The sequence below is a fragment of the Strigops habroptila genome, chromosome 9 (assembly GCF_004027225.2).
Source record: "Strigops habroptila isolate Jane chromosome 9, bStrHab1.2.pri, whole genome shotgun sequence".
Classification (NCBI taxonomy): domain Eukaryota; kingdom Metazoa; phylum Chordata; class Aves; order Psittaciformes; family Psittacidae; genus Strigops; species Strigops habroptila.
In genome coordinates, this window is record NC_044285.2 from 22,116,874 (window position 1) to 22,136,246 (window position 19,373).

Genomic DNA, 19,373 nt, shown 5'->3' on the forward strand with positions numbered 1-19,373 from the left:
CCCTAACCCAACCAAAAGAACCAAGTCTATTCCTCCATTCCCAAAAAATAATCCAACACAGATATCTTCATCTCAGTGCACAGAGCTTATGCCTGAAATTTCTACTGGCAACCGAGGCATGAGTCCTGCAACCTCAGCTGAACTGGAGGACTGTTTAGGCAGCCTTTGCTAAATCTCCCACAAATATTAGAATTGGTGAAACCTGGATGGTATGCGTTCCATCCATTCTGATGTGGGTTGGAAAGGACCTTAAGATCACCCAGTTCCAACCGCCCTGCTGTGGGCAGGGACGCCTCACACTAGACTATGTCGCCCAAGGTTCTGTGTCCCTTGGGCACAGACCAGGTACCGGCATGGGCCATCTGTGCCGGCTGGCTTTAAACCACAACACTCCCTTATCATTTGTCAGTCAGATTTGTATCCCTGTAAGTTCTTGTTAATTGCTTCCTCCGTTTCTCATTATGCCATGTCGCACTGAAAGAGGTCCTTGACCAGGTACCCCTAAAGGAGTGGGCACTGGCCTTCCACGTATTTTTACAAAGGTGTCTAATTTTTTCACTGTACAGGCTATGCCAACATTGCCTTTGCTAGCTTTTTTTAATGGCCCATGACTACTCAAGGAGAGTTCATGTTCAGGGGAGAAAGTCACACTGTCCAAATGCGAAGCAAAGTGTCAGGTGGTGTGCGATGCGGTGACTGCAGGCTGCACGCCAGCATAACACCACAAACAGGAGCTTTGAGAGTCTGTGTTACAGGTGAAGACATGTTTATACAAAGACTAAGTGTTTACTTAACACAGAAGTAAAAGTGGAAAACTGTTTGTATGAGGGAGTGGGTTAATTGCAAAATGCCAAGTGGCTCGGTTTAGTCTTAAATTTTCTGCAACTGTATAAGCATCTTACCGCTTGCCCACTCCACTCCCCTGTGGGGACAAAATCAAAGGGAGAAGACTCATGGATCAAGGTAATGACAGTTTAATAAGGAGAGCAAAAGCTGTACACACAAGCAAAAAAGGAATTAATTGGCTACTTGCCATCCTCAGGCAATATCTAACCACCTCCTAGGAAGCAGGGGCGCAGCATGCTCAACTGTTGCTTGTGAAGACAAACACCTTAAGCATGAGCATGCTCCTTTCCTCCTCCACTCCCTGGCCTTTTATGGCTGACCAAAACATCATAGGGATGCTTCCATGAGTGTTGAAGGAGCTGGTTGGTGTCACTGTGAGGCCACTCTCGATAATCTTTGAATGATCAATGTGACTGGGAGAGATGTCTTAGGAATGAAGGAAAGCAGATCTCACTCCTGGCTTTGAAAAGGGCAAGAAGAGCAATTTGTGATTCCACAATTCTCTCCTGTGAACCCTTTCCAGGCACATGAAGAACATGAATGTGATCATGACCAGTGGTCAACACAGCTTCGCCAGAGAGAAATCATGCTTCACCGGCATAATAATTTTCTGTAACGAAATGACTGGTTTGGTAAATGAAGGGAGATCAGTTAGGTATGTCCCTCTTTGCCCTTTCGGCAAAGAAAGTGAGTCACAGAATCACAGAATCACAGAATGGTTGAGGTTAGAATAGACATCAACCAGCTCCTTCAACACTCGTCGGAGCATCCCATTAGGGTTAATGGGCTTATGTAGTCTGGTATTCCCTGAGCTGATCTTACTTCATCAGGCATATACCATCCTTGCTCCAGACTCTCCCCCTGATCTCTAGGACCTGGGATTCCTGAAGCATTTGGCATATCAACCTTTTCTACATCCCGCATCACCAGGTCGCCCAACTCATTCAGCAATGGGCATACATTTACCCTAGTCTGCCTTTTGTCACTTATGTACTTACAGAAGTCCTTCTTGCTGTCTTTGACGTCCTTGGGCAGATTCAATTCCATTTCAATTTTGGCTGTCATAACTGCATCTCTACATGCTCAGACACACCACGATATTTGAAAAATAATAATTCTTAATTATCTCATGCACTTTCATCATGCAAACTGCCAGCCAGATGCTTTAGGGAATATAAGTGTGTAGCCAATCAGAAAAACCCCACCAACGCACACACATGCATGCACATGCACCGCACACTGCAGAGGCACCACACTCTGAAAAGGCAAGCAGAGGCTAGGAGCCCTTGAGGCTCAGGGGAGGATGATGATGCAGCTGTTCACAGCTGTTGTGAAAGAAACCAAAATCATCTCAATATGAAAGGAAACTGGAGGTTTGGGATTGTTGGATGGTTTTCTGTTTGGGTTTTTTTTTTGCAAATGAGGAAAAACTGTAACAACAAGGTTATACTTACAGAAATGCAGACCTAGAGTAGGGCAGAATTCATTTTAGGGTTATGATTACTGTTAAAATAACATAGCTTGTGTATTTATTAGAGCAGAAGCAAGCCTTGCCAGGCCCAGCAGCATCACAAGTGAGAGCTGGGAGAGGGGGAGCTGAGCACAGGTAAGTCCAGCCACACAGCTGCAGACACTGACCTGTCAGAGACACTTCTGTCTGACTCAGTCCCCTAAGTGGACTGTTCCCCAAAAGAACTGTGGCATGGCTGGTGATGCAGCCCAGCACATGGTTGGTTTCTGGGCTTAAGCGCATGCTGCCGGTCATGGTGAGCTTTTTGTCAACGGTCACTCCCAAGTCCTTGTCCTCAGGGCTGCTCTTAGTCCAGTCTCTTGCCAGCCTGTGTTTGTGCTTGGTATTGTCCCCACCACTCGTCACTGGTCTCCACTTGAACATCAAGTCATTGACCACAACTCTTTGAGTGCGACAATCCAGCCAATTCCACCGCACCTCAAAGCTTGCTGTCGTCAGCAAATCTGCCAAGCGTGCACTCGATCCCACTGTCCATGTCACTGGCAGGGATGTTAAACAGCACCAGGCCCAATACCGAGAAATCCCAGTCGTCACTTGAACATCAAGCCTTTGACCGCAACTTTTTGTGTGCAACAATCCAGCCAATTCCTTAAGTAAGTGTCCTTTGGGAAGTTAATTAACTGATTGAGTGATGAACATGCCCCCTTCCTCCTCCACTCCCTGGCCTTTTATTGTTGAGCAAAACATCATAGAGTATGTAATATCCCCTGGGCAGTTTGGGTCAGATGTCCTGGCTGTGGCCCTTCCCAGCTTCTTCCCTACCTCGAGCCTACTGGGGCATGGGTCTGGAGAGAAAGACTTGGCTCTCTACAAGCACTTTTCAGCAACCGCCAAAATGCTGGTGTTTTACCAACAGTGTTTGAGCCACAAATGCACAGCGCACACCATACGCACTGCTATGAAGAAAGCTGACTCCATCGCAGCCAGACATAGTACAATCTCCACCCCTTATTCCACACCATCTGCATCATCCTCAGGTCTAACATTACCTGATGCATCTAAGTATCCCTTGGACATCCCATTCACACATTTCATTTCTATAGCCTACTCAAATCTTTCCACTTCCCTAACTCACACTGCATTAAAGTATGTCATCCTTCTAACCCTTTCCTTTTATTTCCCATTTTATCTATTTCTTATTCCCAAAATCACCTCTCACCAACCCTTGTAACTTGTACTGCAGTGGTGGGTTGACCTTGTACTGCAACCAGACTCCCACCCAGCCATTCTCTCAAGCCCCTTCCTCAGCAGGACAGGACTGGAGGAGAAAAGCAAATGAAAAAGCTCTTGAGTTGAGAGATTCTCGGCTGATTATCAACCATCATGGGCAAAACAGACTGACTTGGGGAAAATAAATTTAACTTTTTTTTGCCAATTAAAATAGATTGGATGGTGAGAAACAAAGACAAAACTAAAACACCTTCTCCCCACCCCTTCTTAATCTTCCCAGGCTCAACTTCACTCCTTCATTCCCCAATCTTCTACCTCCTCCCAGCTCAAGCTGTGAAGGGAATGGGGGAGTAATGGGAAGGGTGGGGAATGGGGGGGACTTTTCAATTCATAACGGTTTTCCTCTGCTGCTCCTTCCTCCTCATGCTTTTCCCATGCTCCAGTGTAGGTCCTCTCTGGGAGCTGCAGTCCTTCAGGATAAACCTGTTGTAGTGTGGGCTTCCCATGACCTGCTGTTCCCCACTGCCCAAACCTCTCCACGTATACCCAAAGTACAAGGAATTGTATCATTGTCCTTTTGCATTTGCAGTAGCAAGACTTTGTGACTGCTGGTCTAAGAGACACTGATGTAAGTTAGGCATTAATCACACAAATTGGAAGAGAAAATGCTGCTCAGCTATAAGCAATACCAGAATCGGGGTTGAAGTTAGATCAAAATAAGCAGAGAGAAAATAAAAACGCAAGTCACAGTTTGCTTTAATGAACGTTCCATCTGGCAAGCCAGAAAACCAATCGGGCAGAAAGTATCAGGTTCAATGAGTTAAGAAATAATCCCCTCCTAGCTTACTTTCGGCCTACATGAGAAGGGAATTAGTTAAAACAAAGCTACTGCAGCTAACTGACAATGTACCCTTTTTGCTTTGAACTGAGCAAGTTACTAGCTAGTTTGGGAATGAGATCTTTGTTCCGAGAGGAAAAAAAATCAGATCAGGTTTAGACCTGAACCCAATCTTTCACATCAGTAGGAAGGACACTTCCTGGAGACAACAGCTCATCCCCTCCATTCATAAGGTACTAACTTGTGCCTCAGCTCATTATTGAGGGCTTTTTTTGGTGGGGGGAGATTTCCAGGCTACCACTTTTGCTTTGATGGAGAGGGAAACAAACTTTTTTTTCCCCAGGCTGAGACTTTATATACGGAGATAAATGTATAATGATATGGGAGGGTGAGAATTTTATAATCCACTTTAGTGATTATAAAACTCCACTACACTGAGTCAGGTTTACTTTTTTGTTTGCAAGGCCAGAGTTACGACAACTATAATTCATTCTAATATGTGAATAAAAAAGGCCAGGTATATTCTGGATTTAACAGCAAAGGATTGATAAAATAGCACAGGTGTTTTTGAAATGCTTTCACTTCATTCATAAATTCCATTTAATTTTTTAACTAGGGAAACACTTCTGTTTCGTGCAGCTACAAGGAATCCATCGCCTGCTTCTTCAGTAACCATTTGACAACGCATCTCTTCAAGCTTTGCTTGACTTCCTGATTCCTCAAGCTGTAGATGATGGGGTTGAGCATGGGGGTGACAACTGTGTAAGACAGGGAAACCATTTTCTTCATGTTGGATGAGAGGCCGGACTTGGGTCGCAGGTGAATGATGCCAGTTGTGCTGTAGAAAAGAGTCACTACCACCAGGTGAGCTGCACAGGTGGAAAAGGCTCTCCTCTGGCCCACAGCCGAGGGTATCTGAAGAACAGCATGGATAATGCAAAGGTAGGAGGTGGCTATCAGAGAAAAGGGAATCATCACTATTATGATAATAGCAATAAAAATCAGTAGTTCAAACAGGGCTGTGTCTGCACACACCAGCTTTAACACAGGAGAAACATCACAAAAGAAATGGTCGACTGTGTTTCTCCCACAGAAGGGCAGGGTAAATAACCAGGTGGTGAAGCCCAGAGCCACAGGGACACCAGACAGCCAAGACCCAACAGCCATCTTGAAGCAACGATCCCTGTTCATCATGGTGGCATAATGCAATGGATGGCATATTGCCACTTGCCGGTCATAAGCCATTGCACCTAAGAGGAAACACTCACACGTAACAAAAAGAATAACACAGTTGAGCTGCAAGGCGCAAGCAGTGAAGGAAATAATTTTTCTCTCCACCAGCAGAATCGTCAGCATCTTAGGGACAATGCTCAGGCTGTAGCAGATCTCTGTCAAGGAAAGATTCCTCAAGAAGTAGTACATGGGTGTGTGTAGGACAGGGTCAATGGCCGCAATCACAACGATTAGAGAGTTCCCTACCAAGATGGCCAGGAACATGGTGGAAATCAGTGTGAAAAATAGGAGCTGCATCTTGCCATGGAAGGCAAACCCCGAAAGTAGTGACAGTTTGGTTTCCCGTCTTCATTTCCTCAACAGGTCCCATCCTAAAAGAGAAAAAAACCAAACAACCCCATACTACAAAAGAATTAGTAGCATCCCACCTATGGTGAGATGTAAGAATTTCTCTTTGGGTAGGCTAGATGTCTCTCTGTAAACTTTAGCACCTAAATGTCTCTAGACATCTAAATGTGAGTCAGTTATCTGAGACTCACTTTCTATTTAATGATGAGGAATATAGCACAAGACAGAAACAGCTTCGTTCCTTCTAAGATGATGTCCAAGGATGCCAGGATTGGCAGTATCATTAATGAGGAAGTGAGTAAGCAATGACTGAAATTTTTGATAGCTGGAATTATCTGGAATTCATTTAATTCTTGGTGGTCCAAGCTAGGTGATATGGAGATCCTGTGGCTTTCCACCTGCTGGTTTGACTCCAGCATAAGTGGTCTATCTACACTATTTTCATTGTTAACCTTGCAAAAGGACAACCCAAACCTGAACAAGTTTGAGTTAATAAAAGTGTTCATGCACTTATGTTGGTTTCATCAAATCATATAAAATCCATATTCTGAGTTTTCATGTAAGAAAAGCTCTGGGGTATAAAAAGATTCTCAGCATACAAACAGCTGACCACATACAGTGGTTATCATGATTTACACCTTGCTGCCCTTTTCCATGAATTTATCATCTCACCAGCTGTGCTGACAGAATTATTTGTCGGGAAATTTCTGTGACTGTTGCAGCCAAAATATACTTGGCTGACATTTGAAAGACACGCAAGCAGAATCATAGATTTTTTTTTCTGCTTTTACTGTATCACTAATAACAATAATAACTAATAACTAATAACTAATAACAATAAAGGAGCTTAAGGTTTTGAAGTCTTTGGCTTTCAGGATTTCTAAGAATGCCTTTTTCTTTTCTTTAGCAATGATGAAAGACAAAAAGAGGAGGTGAGAAAGCACAGACACTGTGATTCAGTTCTTCAACATATTTATCAGCTAATCTACAATTGCCAAAGCTTTCTACAGACAATAGAAATAAGCAAGTATACTATCAGTATAGTCTTTCTCACCATTGACATCTAAAACAAGATGAATCACTAGTGCCATCCTATTTCTCTCAGATGAGTATTTCAGATGTAAAAATCTGCATTGCTGTTGCCTAAAGGTAGGTGGGATAGATTCCTCTTGTATATTGTAATAGCAGCTCCTGCTACCATTAGAAAAATAAACCATGGAAACACACATATGTTTTTGTTTTGTCTTGGGAATAACTAAGGATGAGGAATAGAAATTGAAATATTACCTCTTGTTACTTAAACTGGTAGAGTTTTCTCCTTCTCTTCAGTCAGGGCAACAAGTCCAAAGACAGAGAGGAAGAGAAATTATTGTATAGAGAATAAAAAAAGAGGGGGGGAAAAAATATCCCTCTGTTTTCCTCTGGAAGAGGCAGCATCTCCTCTCTGTTTTCAAAGGCTCCTTCAGCTGATGGGTAGAGGTATTTGAATTTTCCTGTGCTCCCAGTAGAATCAGGTCTCCAGGCAGCAACTTTCTGGTATTGTGAAATCATATGTTAGATGATCTATTTTTATCCATGATGTATATAATTATGCAGTATATTTTAGGATATATGGGCAGTTTCCTTCCACATGTTCAGAGTTGTGTGTGTGATATAAGTAACAGTAATAATAGGATATTCTCTCATTCTTTTTCTTGTCTAGTTTACTAATACTGTGGAAAAATGGAATTTGACATATGCTGGTTTCCCAGTAGCAGTAGAGACTTTCAAGAGATCATAAAAAATACTTGAATAGCAATAATGTTATGGATATACAGCATTACAACATGATAACTTTGGTTGTTTGGGGTTTTTTTACTGCTTTTGTCCACTTTATTCTGGAAAGGGTAGATTTGTTTTGGTAGATGTCTGGCTGGATATCTGAAGCACTCTCCATTGTAGTATGGTGACTCAGTGTAAGACACAGGTGAAAAATTAGGTGATGTGAACTCAAGACTGCAGTATTTAACACTTAACTCCAGCCGAGTCTAGGCTTGTATCCTGAGAAATCTAGAAAGACAAGTGGAACAAGAATAAAGCTGTTGTACCAGTGCGACACAGCTGTGAAACACTACAGAGCAGCCATTAATATTCTGCTGTTGCAAAAGGTTTGACTTGAGCCCCAACTTGTGGACTGTACTCAATGCAGATTTTATCCTGCTTCTGGTCTGCCATGAGTGATGTAGTTTTCTTGTTTCTGTGTGTTTTCTCACTTGTGTGAACGCAAATGTCTTTAGCCATATGCGGCAGCCTGGCTTTGGCTGGCTGACAGGCTCCCACCCACCGCTCTCTCACTCCCCCTCCTCAACAGGGCAGGAGAGGGAAAGGAAACAGATGAAACAGCTTGTGGGTCAGGGAGATCAATTACCAATCACCATCACAGGCAAAACAGACAGACCTGGGGGAAATCACTCGATAAATTTCCCAAAGGAAACTTACTTAAGGAATTGGCTGGATTGTTGCACACAAAAAGTTGTGGTCAAAGGCTTGTGTTTTTATTTTCTCTCTGCTTATTTTGATCTAACTTCAACCCCGATTCTGGTATTGCTTATAGCTGAGCAGCATTTTCTCTTCCAATTTCTGTGATTTAAATGCCTAACTTACATCAGTGTCTCTTAGACCAGCAGTCACAAAGTCTTGCTACTGCAAATGCAAAAGGACAATGATACAATTCCTTGTACTTTGGGTATACGTGGAGATTAAACCAATCCTGGCATCCTTGGACATCATCTTAGACATCCTTGGACATCATCACCCAAAGCGAAATTCTTCCATCTCATCATAGGTGTGATGCTTAAGCTAAGGTGACCTGCCCTTTGGAGGTATTCATTTCTTTCTACATAAAATAAGCACAGAATGGTTCTTTGAAATATGTATGTCTGTCTTCTGTTCACCTAATTTAGAGAAGATGAATCCCCCAGCCTCTGACTGCTGAAAATGATCTTGTACAGGTTCCCAAGCTGAGACCTTTTACACCGTGGTCACTGTCATATGCAATCGAAATTTCACCTCGTAGCTTAAACCCCATTTTACTTGTTACTGTAGCTATTTCTCAGACCACAGGTCTGTGCCAAGCTACTAATTCTTTTGTAGTATGGGGTTGTTTGGTTTTTTTTTTTTCTCTTTTAGGATGGGACCTGTTGAGGAAATGAAGACGGGAAACCAAACTGTCACTACTTTCGGGGTTTGCCTTCCATGGCAAGATGCAGCTCCTATTTTTCACACTGATTTCCACCATGTTCCTGGCCATCTTGGTAGGGAACTCTCTAATCGTTGTGATTGCGGCCATTGACCCTGTCCTACACACACCCATGTACTACTTCTTGAGGAATCTTTCCTTGACAGAGATCTGCTACAGCCTGAGCATTGTCCCTAAGATGCTGACGATTCTGCTGGTGGAGAGAAAAATTATTTCCTTCACTGCTTGCGCCTTGCAGCTCAACTGTGTTATTCTTTTTGTTACGTGTGAGTGTTTCCTCTTAGGTGCAATGGCTTATGACCGGCAAGTGGCAATATGCCATCCATTGCATTATGCCACCATGATGAACAGGGATCGTTGCTTCAAGATGGCTGTTGGGTCTTGGCTGTCTGGTGTCCCTGTGGCTCTGGGCTTCACCACCTGGTTATTTACCCTGCCCTTCTGTGGGAGAAACACAGTCGACCATTTCTTTTGTGATGTTTCTCCTGTGTTAAAGCTGGTGTGTGCAGACACAGCCCTGTTTGAACTACTGATTTTTATTGCTATTATCATAATAGTGATGATTCCCTTTTCTCTGATAGCCACCTCCTACCTTTGCATTATCCATGCTGTTCTTCAGATACCCTCGGCTGTGGGCCAGAGGAGAGCCTTTTCCACCTGTGCAGCTCACCTGGTGGTAGTGACTCTTTTCTACAGCACAACTGGCATCATTCACCTGCGACCCAAGTCCGGCCTCTCATCCAACATGAAGAAAATGGTTTCCCTGTCTTACACAGTTGTCACCCCCATGCTCAACCCCATCATCTACAGCTTGAGGAATCAGGAAGTCAAGCAAAGCTTGAAGAGATGCGTTGTCAAATGGTTACTGAAGAAGCAGGCGATGGATTCCTTGTAGCTGCACGAAACAGAAGTGTTTCCCTAGTTAAAAAATTAAATGGAATTTATGAATGAAGTGAAAGCATTTCAAAAACACCTGTGCTATTTTATCAATCCTTTGCTGTTAAATCCAGAATATACCTGGCCTTTTTTATTCACATATTAGAATGAATTATAGTTGTCGTAACTCTGGCCTTGCAAACAAAAAAGTAAACCTGACTCAGTGTAGTGGAGTTTTATAATCACTAAAGTGGATTATAAAATTCTCACCCTCCCATATCATTATACATTTATCTCCGTATATAAAGTCTCAGCCTGGGGAAAAAAAAGTTTGTTTCCCTCTCCATCAAAGCAAAAGTGGTAGCCTGGAAATCTCCCCCCACCAAAAAAAGCCCTCAATAATGAGCTGAGGCACAAGTTAGTACCTTATGAATGGAGGGGATGAGCTGTTGTCTCCAGGAAGTGTCCTTCCTACTGATGTGAAAGATTGGGTTCAGGTCTAAACCTGATCTGATTTTTTTTCCTCTCGGAACAAAGATCTCATTCCCAAACTAGCTAGTAACTTGCTCAGTTCAAAGCAAAAAGGGTACATTGTCAGTTAGCTGCAGTAGCTTTGTTTTAACTAATTCCCTTCTCATGTAGGCCGAAAGTAAGCTAGGAGGGGATTATTTCTTAACTCATTGAACCTGATACTTTCTGCCCGATTGGTTTTCTGGCTTGCCAGATGGAACGTTCATTAAAGCAAACTGTGACTTGCGTTTTTATTTTCTCTCTGCTTATTTTGATCTAACTTCAACCCCGATTCTGGTATTGCTTATAGCTGAGCAGCATTTTCTCTTCCAATTTGTGTGATTAATGCCTAACTTACATCAGTGTCTCTTAGACCAGCAGTCACAAAGTCTTGCTACTGCAAATGCAAAAGGACAATGATACAATTCCTTGTACTTTGGGTATACGTGGAGAGGTTTGGGCAGTGGGGAACAGCAGGTCATGGGAAGCCCACACTACAACAGGTTTATCCTGAAGGACTGCAGCTCCCAGAGAGGACCTACACTGGAGCATGGGAAAAGCATGAGGAGGAAGGAGCAGCAGAGGAAAACCGTTATGAATTGAAAAGTCCCCCCCATTCCCCACCCTTCCCATTACTCCCCCATTCCCTTCACAGCTTGAGCTGGGAGGAGGTAGAAGATTGGGGAATGAAGGAGTGAAGTTGAGCCTGGGAAGATTAAGAAGGGGTGGGGAGAAGGTGTTTTAGTTTTGTCTTTGTTTCTCACCATCCAATCTATTTTAATTGGCAAAAAAAAGTTAAATTTATTTTCCCCAAGTCAGTCTGTTTTGCCCATGATGGTTGATAATCAGCCGAGAATCTCTCAACTCAAGAGCTTTTTCATTTGCTTTTCTCCTCCAGTCCTGTCCTGCTGAGGAAGGGGCTTGAGAGAATGGCTGGGTGGGAGTCTGGTTGCAGTACAAGGTCAACCCACCACTGCAGTACAAGTTACAAGGGTTGGTGAGAGGTGATTTTGGGAATAAGAAATAGATAAAATGGGAAATAAAAGGAAAGGGTTAGAAGGATGACATACTTTAATGCAGTGTGAGTTAGGGAAGTGGAAAGATTTGAGTAGGCTATAGAAATGAAATGTGTGAATGGGATGTCCAAGGGATACTTAGATGCATCAGGTAATGTTAGACCTGAGGATGATGCAGATGGTGTGGAATAAGGGGTGGAGATTGTACTATGTCTGGCTGCGATGGAGTCAGCTTTCTTCATAGCAGTGCGTATGGTGTGCGCTGTGCATTTGTGGCTCAAACACTGTTGGTAAAACACCAGCATTTTGGCGGTTGCTGAAAAGTGCTTGTAGAGAGCCAAGTCTTTCTCTCCAGACCCATGCCCCAGTAGGCTCGAGGTAGGGAAGAAGCTGGGAAGGGCCACAGCCAGGACATCTGACCCAAACTGCCCAGGGGATATTACATACTCTATGATGTTTTGCTCAACAATAAAAGGCCAGGGAGTGGAGGAGGAAGGGGGCATGTTCATCACTCAATCAGTTAATTAACTTCCCAAAGGACACTTACTTAAGGAATTGGCTGGATTGTTGCACACAAAAAGTTGCGGTCAAAGGCTTGATGTTCAAGTGACGACTGGGATTTCTCGGTATTGGGCCTGGTGCTGTTTAACATCCCTGCCAGTGACATGGACAGTGGGATCGAGTGCACGCTTGGCAGATTTGCTGACGACAGCAAGCTTTGAGGTGCGGTGGAATTGGCTGGATTGTCGCACTCAAAGAGTTGTGGTCAATGACTTGATGTTCAAGTGGAGACCAGTGACGAGTGGTGGGGACAATACCAAGCACAAACACAGGCTGGCAAGAGACTGGACTAAGAGCAGCCCTGAGGACAAGGACTTGGGAGTGACCGTTGACAAAAAGCTCACCATGACCGGCAGCATGCGCTTAAGCCCAGAAACCAACCATGTGCTGGGCTGCATCACCAGCCATGCCACAGTTCTTTTGGGGAACAGTCCACTTAGGGGACTGAGTCAGACAGAAGTGTCTCTGACAGGTCAGTGTCTGCAGCTGTGTGGCTGGACTTACCTGTGCTCAGCTCCCCCTCTCCCAGCTCTCACTTGTGATGCTGCTGGGCCTGGCAAGGCTTGCTTCTGCTCTAATAAATACACAAGCTATGTTATTTTAACAGTAATCATAACCCTAAAATGAATTCTGCCCTACTCTAGGTCTGCATTTCTGTAAGTATAACCTTGTTGTTACAGTTTTTCCTCATTTGCAAAAAAAAAACCCAAACAGAAAACCATCCAACAATCCCAAACCTCCAGTTTCCTTTCATATTGAGATGATTTTGGTTTCTTTCACAACAGCTGTGAACAGCTGCATCATCATCCTCCCCTGAGCCTCAAGGGCTCCTAGCCTCTGCTTGCCTTTTCAGAGTGTGGTGCCTCTGCAGTGTGCGGTGCATGTGCATGCATGTGTGTGCGTTGGTGGGGTTTTTCTGATTGGCTACACACTTATATTCCCTAAAGCATCTGGCTGGCAGTTTGCATGATGAAAGTGCATGAGATAATTAAGAATTATTATTTTTCAAATATCGTGGTGTGTCTGAGCATGTAGAGATGCAGTTATGACAGCCAAAATTGAAATGGAATTGAATCTGCCCAAGGACGTCAAAGACAGCAAGAAGGACTTCTGTAAGTACATAAGTGACAAAAGGCAGACTAGGGTAAATGTATGCCCATTGCTGAATGAGTTGGGCGACCTGGTGATGCGGGATGTAGAAAAGGTTGATATGCCAAATGCTTCAGGAATCCCAGGTCCTAGAGATCAGGGGGAGAGTCTGGAGCAAGGATGGTATATGCCTGATGAAGTAAGATCAGCTCAGGGAATACCAGACTACATAAGCCCATTAACCCTAATGGGATGCTCCGACGAGTGTTGAAGGAGCTGGTTGATGTCTATTCTAACCTCAACCATTCTGTGATTCTGTGATTCTGTGACTCACTTTCTTTGCCGAAAGGGCAAAGAGGGACATACCTAACTGATCTCCCTTCATTTACCAAACCAGTCATTTCGTTACAGAAAATTATTATGCCGGTGAAGCATGATTTCTCTCTGGCGAAGCTGTGTTGACCACTGGTCATGATCACATTCATGTTCTTCATGTGCCTGGAAAGGGTTCACAGGAGAGAATTGTGGAATCACAAATTGCTCTTCTTGCCCTTTTCAAAGCCAGGAGTGAGATCTGCTTTCCTTCATTCCTAAGACATCTCTCCCAGTCACATTGATCATTCAAAGATTATCGAGAGTGGCCTCACAGTGACACCAACCAGCTCCTTCAACACTCATGGAAGCATCCCTATGATGTTTTGGTCAGCCATAAAAGGCCAGGGAGTGGAGGAGGAAAGGAGCATGCTCATGCTTAAGGTGTTTGTCTTCACAAGCAACAGTTGAGCATGCTGCGCCCCTGCTTCCTAGGAGGTGGTTAGATATTGCCTGAGGATGGCAAGTAGCCAATTAATTCCTTTTTTGCTTGTGTGTACAGCTTTTGCTCTCCTTATTAAACTGTCATTACCTTGATCCATGAGTCTTCTCCCTTTGATTTTGTCCCCACAGGGGAGTGGAGTGGGCAAGCGGTAAGATGCTTATACAGTTGCAGAAAATTTAAGACTAAACCGAGCCACTTGGCATTTTGCAATTAACCCACTCCCTCATACAAACAGTTTTCCACTTTTACTTCTGTGTTAAGTAAACACTTAGTCTTTGTATAAACATGTCTTCACCTGTAACACAGACTCTCAAAGCTCCTGTTTGTGGTGTTATGCTGGCGTGCAGCCTGCAGTCACCGCATCGCACACCACCTGACACTTTGCTTCGCATTTGGACAGTGTGACTTTCTCCCCTGAACATGAACTCTCCTTGAGTAGTCATGGGCCATTAAAAAAAGCTAGCAAAGGCAATGTTGGCATAGCCTGTACAGTGAAAAAATTAGACACCTTTGTAAAAATACGTGGAAGGCCAGTGCCCACTCCTTTAGGGGTACCTGGTCAAGGACCTCTTTCAGTGCGACATGGCATAATGAGAAACGGAGGAAGCAATTAACAAGAACTTACAGGGATACAAATCTGACTGACAAATGATAAGGGAGTGTTGTGGTTTAAAGCCAGCCGGCACAGATGGCCCATGCCGGTACCTGGTCTGTGCCCAAGGGACACAGAACCTTGGGCGACATAGTCTAGTGTGAGGCGTCCCTGCCCACAGCAGGGCGGTTGGAACTGGGTGATCTTAAGGTCCTTTCCAACCCACATCAGAATGGATGGAACGCATACCATCCAGGTTTCACCAATTCTAATATTTGTGGGAGATTTAGCAAAGGCTGCCTAAACAGTCCTCCAGTTCAGCTGAGGTTGCAGGACTCATGCCTCGGTTGCCAGTAGAAATTTCAGGCATAAGCTCTGTGCACTGAGATGAAGATATCTGTGTTGGATTATTTTTTGGGAATGGAGGAATAGACTTGGTTCTTTTGGTTGGGTTAGGGGGCGCGGGGTTGTTATTAGCTAGTCTCTGTGGTCTGCTTCATTTTTTGTCTTCTGTTTTGCAGGCGGCTCAGCCATGCAGTACATTTAGGGAACACTTTGTTCGTTGCTCTGCAGCTCACCATTGGATCACAAATCTCATCTCAGGAGACCTGTCATAGCAGCAGGCAATTTACTTCCTGTGTAGCGTTGTTGGTATTTTGCATGTTCTGGACATGACAAAAAGACTTTCCCTCCCCGCCTCTAACTAGGTCACGAGAGACTTCTGGTATAATTTGCAAAGCTTCCTCCTTGCATCCTACCTGAATAACTACAAGCCCCTGGGAACTTGCGGTAGTCCTTTTCATCACACCTGCAGTATTAATCTCTCAGCTAGAAGAATGCCAAGTAGATATGGATGAATAAAAGGAGAACCCAAATTCTCAGTCTTACAACTCCACAAAATAAGTTGTTCTGTCCTCAGCTTTGCCTTCTGGCTCATTATCTGTCCGGGTCTTCCTACAGTGAGAAAATGCTGATTGGTGAGGAGGTGAGTTTTGTGCAGAATTATCTCTTTTTTCACTATGTAATTTATATAGTTGGAAACATAGGCACTCTTCAGCACGCAAAGTCCTTTTTTTTTTGCATTAGTATTTAAGCAAGAGTCTTAAAATTAGAATTGTATCTAGTCCTCTTCAAACACAGGTGACTGACTAAAATTTTCATGTCTATAACATTATCAAATCTGATGTTTCCACCAGAGCTTGTTCAAAGATCAGACTAAAAGTATTTTCAGAGAATGTGATCAGGTTTTTAGAGTGGACACGTATGTGCCTAAATTACCTTAAGGCTACATGCTCATGTTCTCTTATTATGAAATCAGTTGAGAAGTTTTCTGCTTGCTTGCTGTTTTCATGCTGAAATAATAAGCTAAAGAAGTAAGAGAAAAAGAGTGACAGGGCTGGAGATATAGCATAATGACTTCCAAAACTCACCTATTTTCAATGAAAGTGTATAGTACAATGGAACGGGCAAGAAAGGTTATCTATATGTGTTTAACGTCTCTACGGGAAGTACCTAGGAAGCAATTTTTTTTTTCGTTAGTTCTATTCATCAATATTAATCATCACTGCATTGAATGTACAGAGAAAACTACTTGGAGCCCCTTCTGGTGACTGTTGATAAAAAAAATGGAAATTGTGCAATTGTTAAGATCAAATAACTGTCTGTAAGAGATGCTAACCATTAGAAATGTGAAAGTCGGGACTGGCACAACGAAATGCCAGCACAATAGTGGAAAGCAAGCATGGGGACTGATTCACATCATGAGTTAGAAGCTTTAGGACGAGATCAAAGTTTGCAGCAGAAAGTTGCAGTTTAGCAGAATTGAAATAGGAATGTGTCTGAAGGAGAAGAAACAGCAATGTTTTGCATCTTACATATTCTGCTGTAATGCATAGATGGAAGTTTTTATATTAATATTTCCCCCTCTGTAATATTCTACTCTCTTCTAGACAGAAAGTAGAAGACTACATTGAAGTTCTTCTGTCCATGCTACTGTCTTGACTTTCAATGCTGCTTTTATGTTTGATTACATCTGCTGTGTTTTGCTCTCTTCTGCATTTGTCTGCATTAAAATGGCGCAGAAGCCAGCGAGTTTTGTAATACTGTTACTCTTCACAGCCGTGGAACCCTGACATTTTGCCTTTGCTTCTTATTGTTCTAGCGATGCTGAACCAAACAGAGGCCAGTGAGTTCATCCTTTTGGGCCTCACCAACATCCAGGGGCTGCAGCAGTTTTTCTTCATCTCTTTTCTGTTGCTCTACTCGACCAGTCTTCTGGGAAATGGTGCCGTTGTGACCATGGTGATACCTGAGCCCCGGCTCCACACACCGATGTACTTCTTCTTGGGGAACCTGTCCTGCCTGGACATTTTCTACTCCACAGCCACTGTTCCCAAGATGTTGACTGGCTTTCTCTTTGGGCATGAGCCCATCTCCTTCGGTGCGTGCTTGGCCCAGCTCCACTTCTTCCACTTCCTGGGCAGTACTGAGGCTGTGCTCCTGGCCGCCATGGCCTATGACCGCTACGTGGCCATTTGCAACCGTTTGCGCTACGTCCTTGTCGTGAGTCCACGGACTTGTCTGCTGCTGGCTCTGGCTAGCTGGTCCACTGGCTTTGTACATGCCATGATGCACTCAATCATGACCTCTCAACTGAGTTTCTGTGGCCACAACCACATCCATCACTTCTGCTGTGACACTAAGCCACTGTTGAATTTGGCTTGTGGTAGTACCAGCCTCAACTTGACCCTCCCCAATGTTGCCACCACATCTATTGTTCTAGGCTCCTTCACTCTCATAGTCCTCTCCTACCTCTATATTAGCTCCTTCCTCTTCTGTAACATCCAGTCCCAGGAAGGAAGATGGAAGCCCTTCTCCACCTGCATCTCCCACCTCATCGTTGTGGCACTGCTGTACATACCAGTGCTCTTCAGTTATGCACCACCTTCCTCAGTAAGCTCCCCTGAAATGGATGTGCAAGTGTCTCTCATGTACAGTGCTGTCATCCCAGCTCTGAACACCTTGATATACACCCTTAAGAATCAGGAGGTGAGATCTGCCCTAAAAAAAATATTAGGGAGACAACCCTTTCCCAGAGGAAAGTGACAATACCAAGGAGAAGACTCAGGATGCAGTTACTCCACGGCTCATATTTATACAGAAAGAGGTCAAAAGGACACTGTATTGCAAGACTTGAAAAACTACTGATTATCTCATGTAGTCTACTGCACTTCCTTAGAAGTGCGTAGATCTAACTCAGGGGAGATATCCACAGATTTAGTGCTTCTTCCATCATTTTTAGATGTCTTATGGTACCCCATCTCGTCGCCGGCTTCCAATATAGAAACATGTGTGTCTCCTGCAGGATTTGAGGCATAGCTGACAGCTCCATGGAGTTTTCCTGGGTGATCTAAGGTATCACATGATTACTTGACGCTGTGTAGTTTCTCGCAGTAGAGGCCACAGTAGCTACAGTAGCTACTTCTGTAGTAGTATACTACACATATGCAGTAGGAGCCACAGCAGCTTCTCACAGAAGCCACACCTGTAGCCCCTCCATTACCAAAACCTTGCCACGCAAACGCGATATAATATAACAGCAGATACACTTAAGCTAGATCACTTATATTGTACCAGAGCATTACACCAATCTGGGGCTGGGGGGCAAACTATCCCAGAAGGTACAAGAAACTGACCTCAGGATGGGATCCAAACATCTCAGAAGTGGGAGGGCAAACCACACTGGCCCCAGAAGCAGGTCCAGAGGGGGACCAAATAAAAGAAGAGAGTCCCAGTTCAAAAATGATCCACCTGACAGAGTCTGGGGTGAGCCAAGTCAAAAGATTTGTACCAAACAATGGAGAGAGCTCAACCTGTTTAGGAAAAGGACAGTTATGTGGAGAGCACAGGTAGGATGAAGGGAAGGAAGCGTTGAGAAAAAGCGCTGGTGCTGGCAGTGCCAGGGAGCATCAGGCTGGGCTGTGGGGGGTCTGGACTGAGTTTGTGGGTGGAGCAGAGTGGCGCAGCGGAAGCGTGCTGGGCCCATAACCCAGAGGTCGATGGATCGAAACCATCCTCTGCTAATTGCTTTTTTCCCCTCACTCCAGAGGCAGCAGCCACCACCATGATGCAGTCCCTTGAAGCCTTCAGCAAGTGTCCCCATACTGCTGCGCTCCTGCTCTCTGTGCACCCATGGCCCTGGCTCTCCCTCAGCTCCTTCCCTCTGCCTCTGCCTTCTCTTTCTTATTTGCCAGCACTCCCGAAGTGCCCCTCAGCAAAGCAGATCGGTGAGTATGCAGCAGCAGAAGGCAGAGTGCAGCACAGAGCTCCCTCCACGAGGCAGTGGGTGTCCTGGGGACACTGGTGCTTCTGCCTTCCCATCAGGCAGCTCAATCCCAACCTTCCAGCCACAAGCAGGGACCCCCAGGCTCCAGGTGCGGAGCAGGACAAACGTGGCGCTAGTCTGGAGAACACCAAGGCCGTTGGCTCAACCACCTGGGGGCTTTCTCTGTCCTAGTCTGTTTTCTGCCATGCCCGCTAGTGTGTTCAGCCAGGAGCAGGGCCAAGCAGCCATTCCCAGTGGGCGTTGTATTGGCTGTATGTGGCTTGGTGTTGGGTAGCTTAGGGAAAAGGGAGTGCTCCAGGGTGGCCCCAGTGAGAGGAGCTAAGGGGCTGCCCTGCACCGCGCACAGGTGGTTCCATCTCCACA

At 44.5% G+C, this 19,373-nt stretch overlaps 1 protein-coding gene, 1 non-coding gene and 2 pseudogenes across 2 annotated transcripts; 3 read left to right on the forward strand and 1 right to left on the reverse strand.

Moving 5' to 3' along the window:
• Positions 1 to 5,024: 5,024 nt before the first annotated feature.
• Positions 5,025 to 5,988, reverse strand: LOC115612867 (annotated as a pseudogene).
• A 3,147-nt stretch (positions 5,989 to 9,135) lies between these two features.
• Positions 9,136 to 10,099, forward strand: LOC115612847 (annotated as a pseudogene).
• A 6,729-nt stretch (positions 10,100 to 16,828) lies between these two features.
• LOC115613005 (olfactory receptor 12D2-like) lies at positions 16,829 to 17,770 on the forward strand. Its single transcript, XM_030497990.1, has one exon. It carries the CDS (start codon positions 16,829 to 16,831, stop codon positions 17,768 to 17,770), a length of 942 nt encoding a protein of 313 aa, XP_030353850.1.
• Positions 17,771 to 18,675: 905 nt separating this feature from the next.
• Positions 18,676 to 18,747, forward strand: TRNAM-CAU. Its single transcript has one exon. It is a non-coding gene; the product is annotated as a tRNA-Met (tRNA).
• Positions 18,748 to 19,373: the final 626 nt, after the last annotated feature.

Coding starts and splice junctions, on each gene's coding strand:
- LOC115613005 (XM_030497990.1), top strand. CDS start 16,829: ATGCTGAACCAAACAGAGGCCAGTGAGTTCATCCTTTTGGGCCTCACC.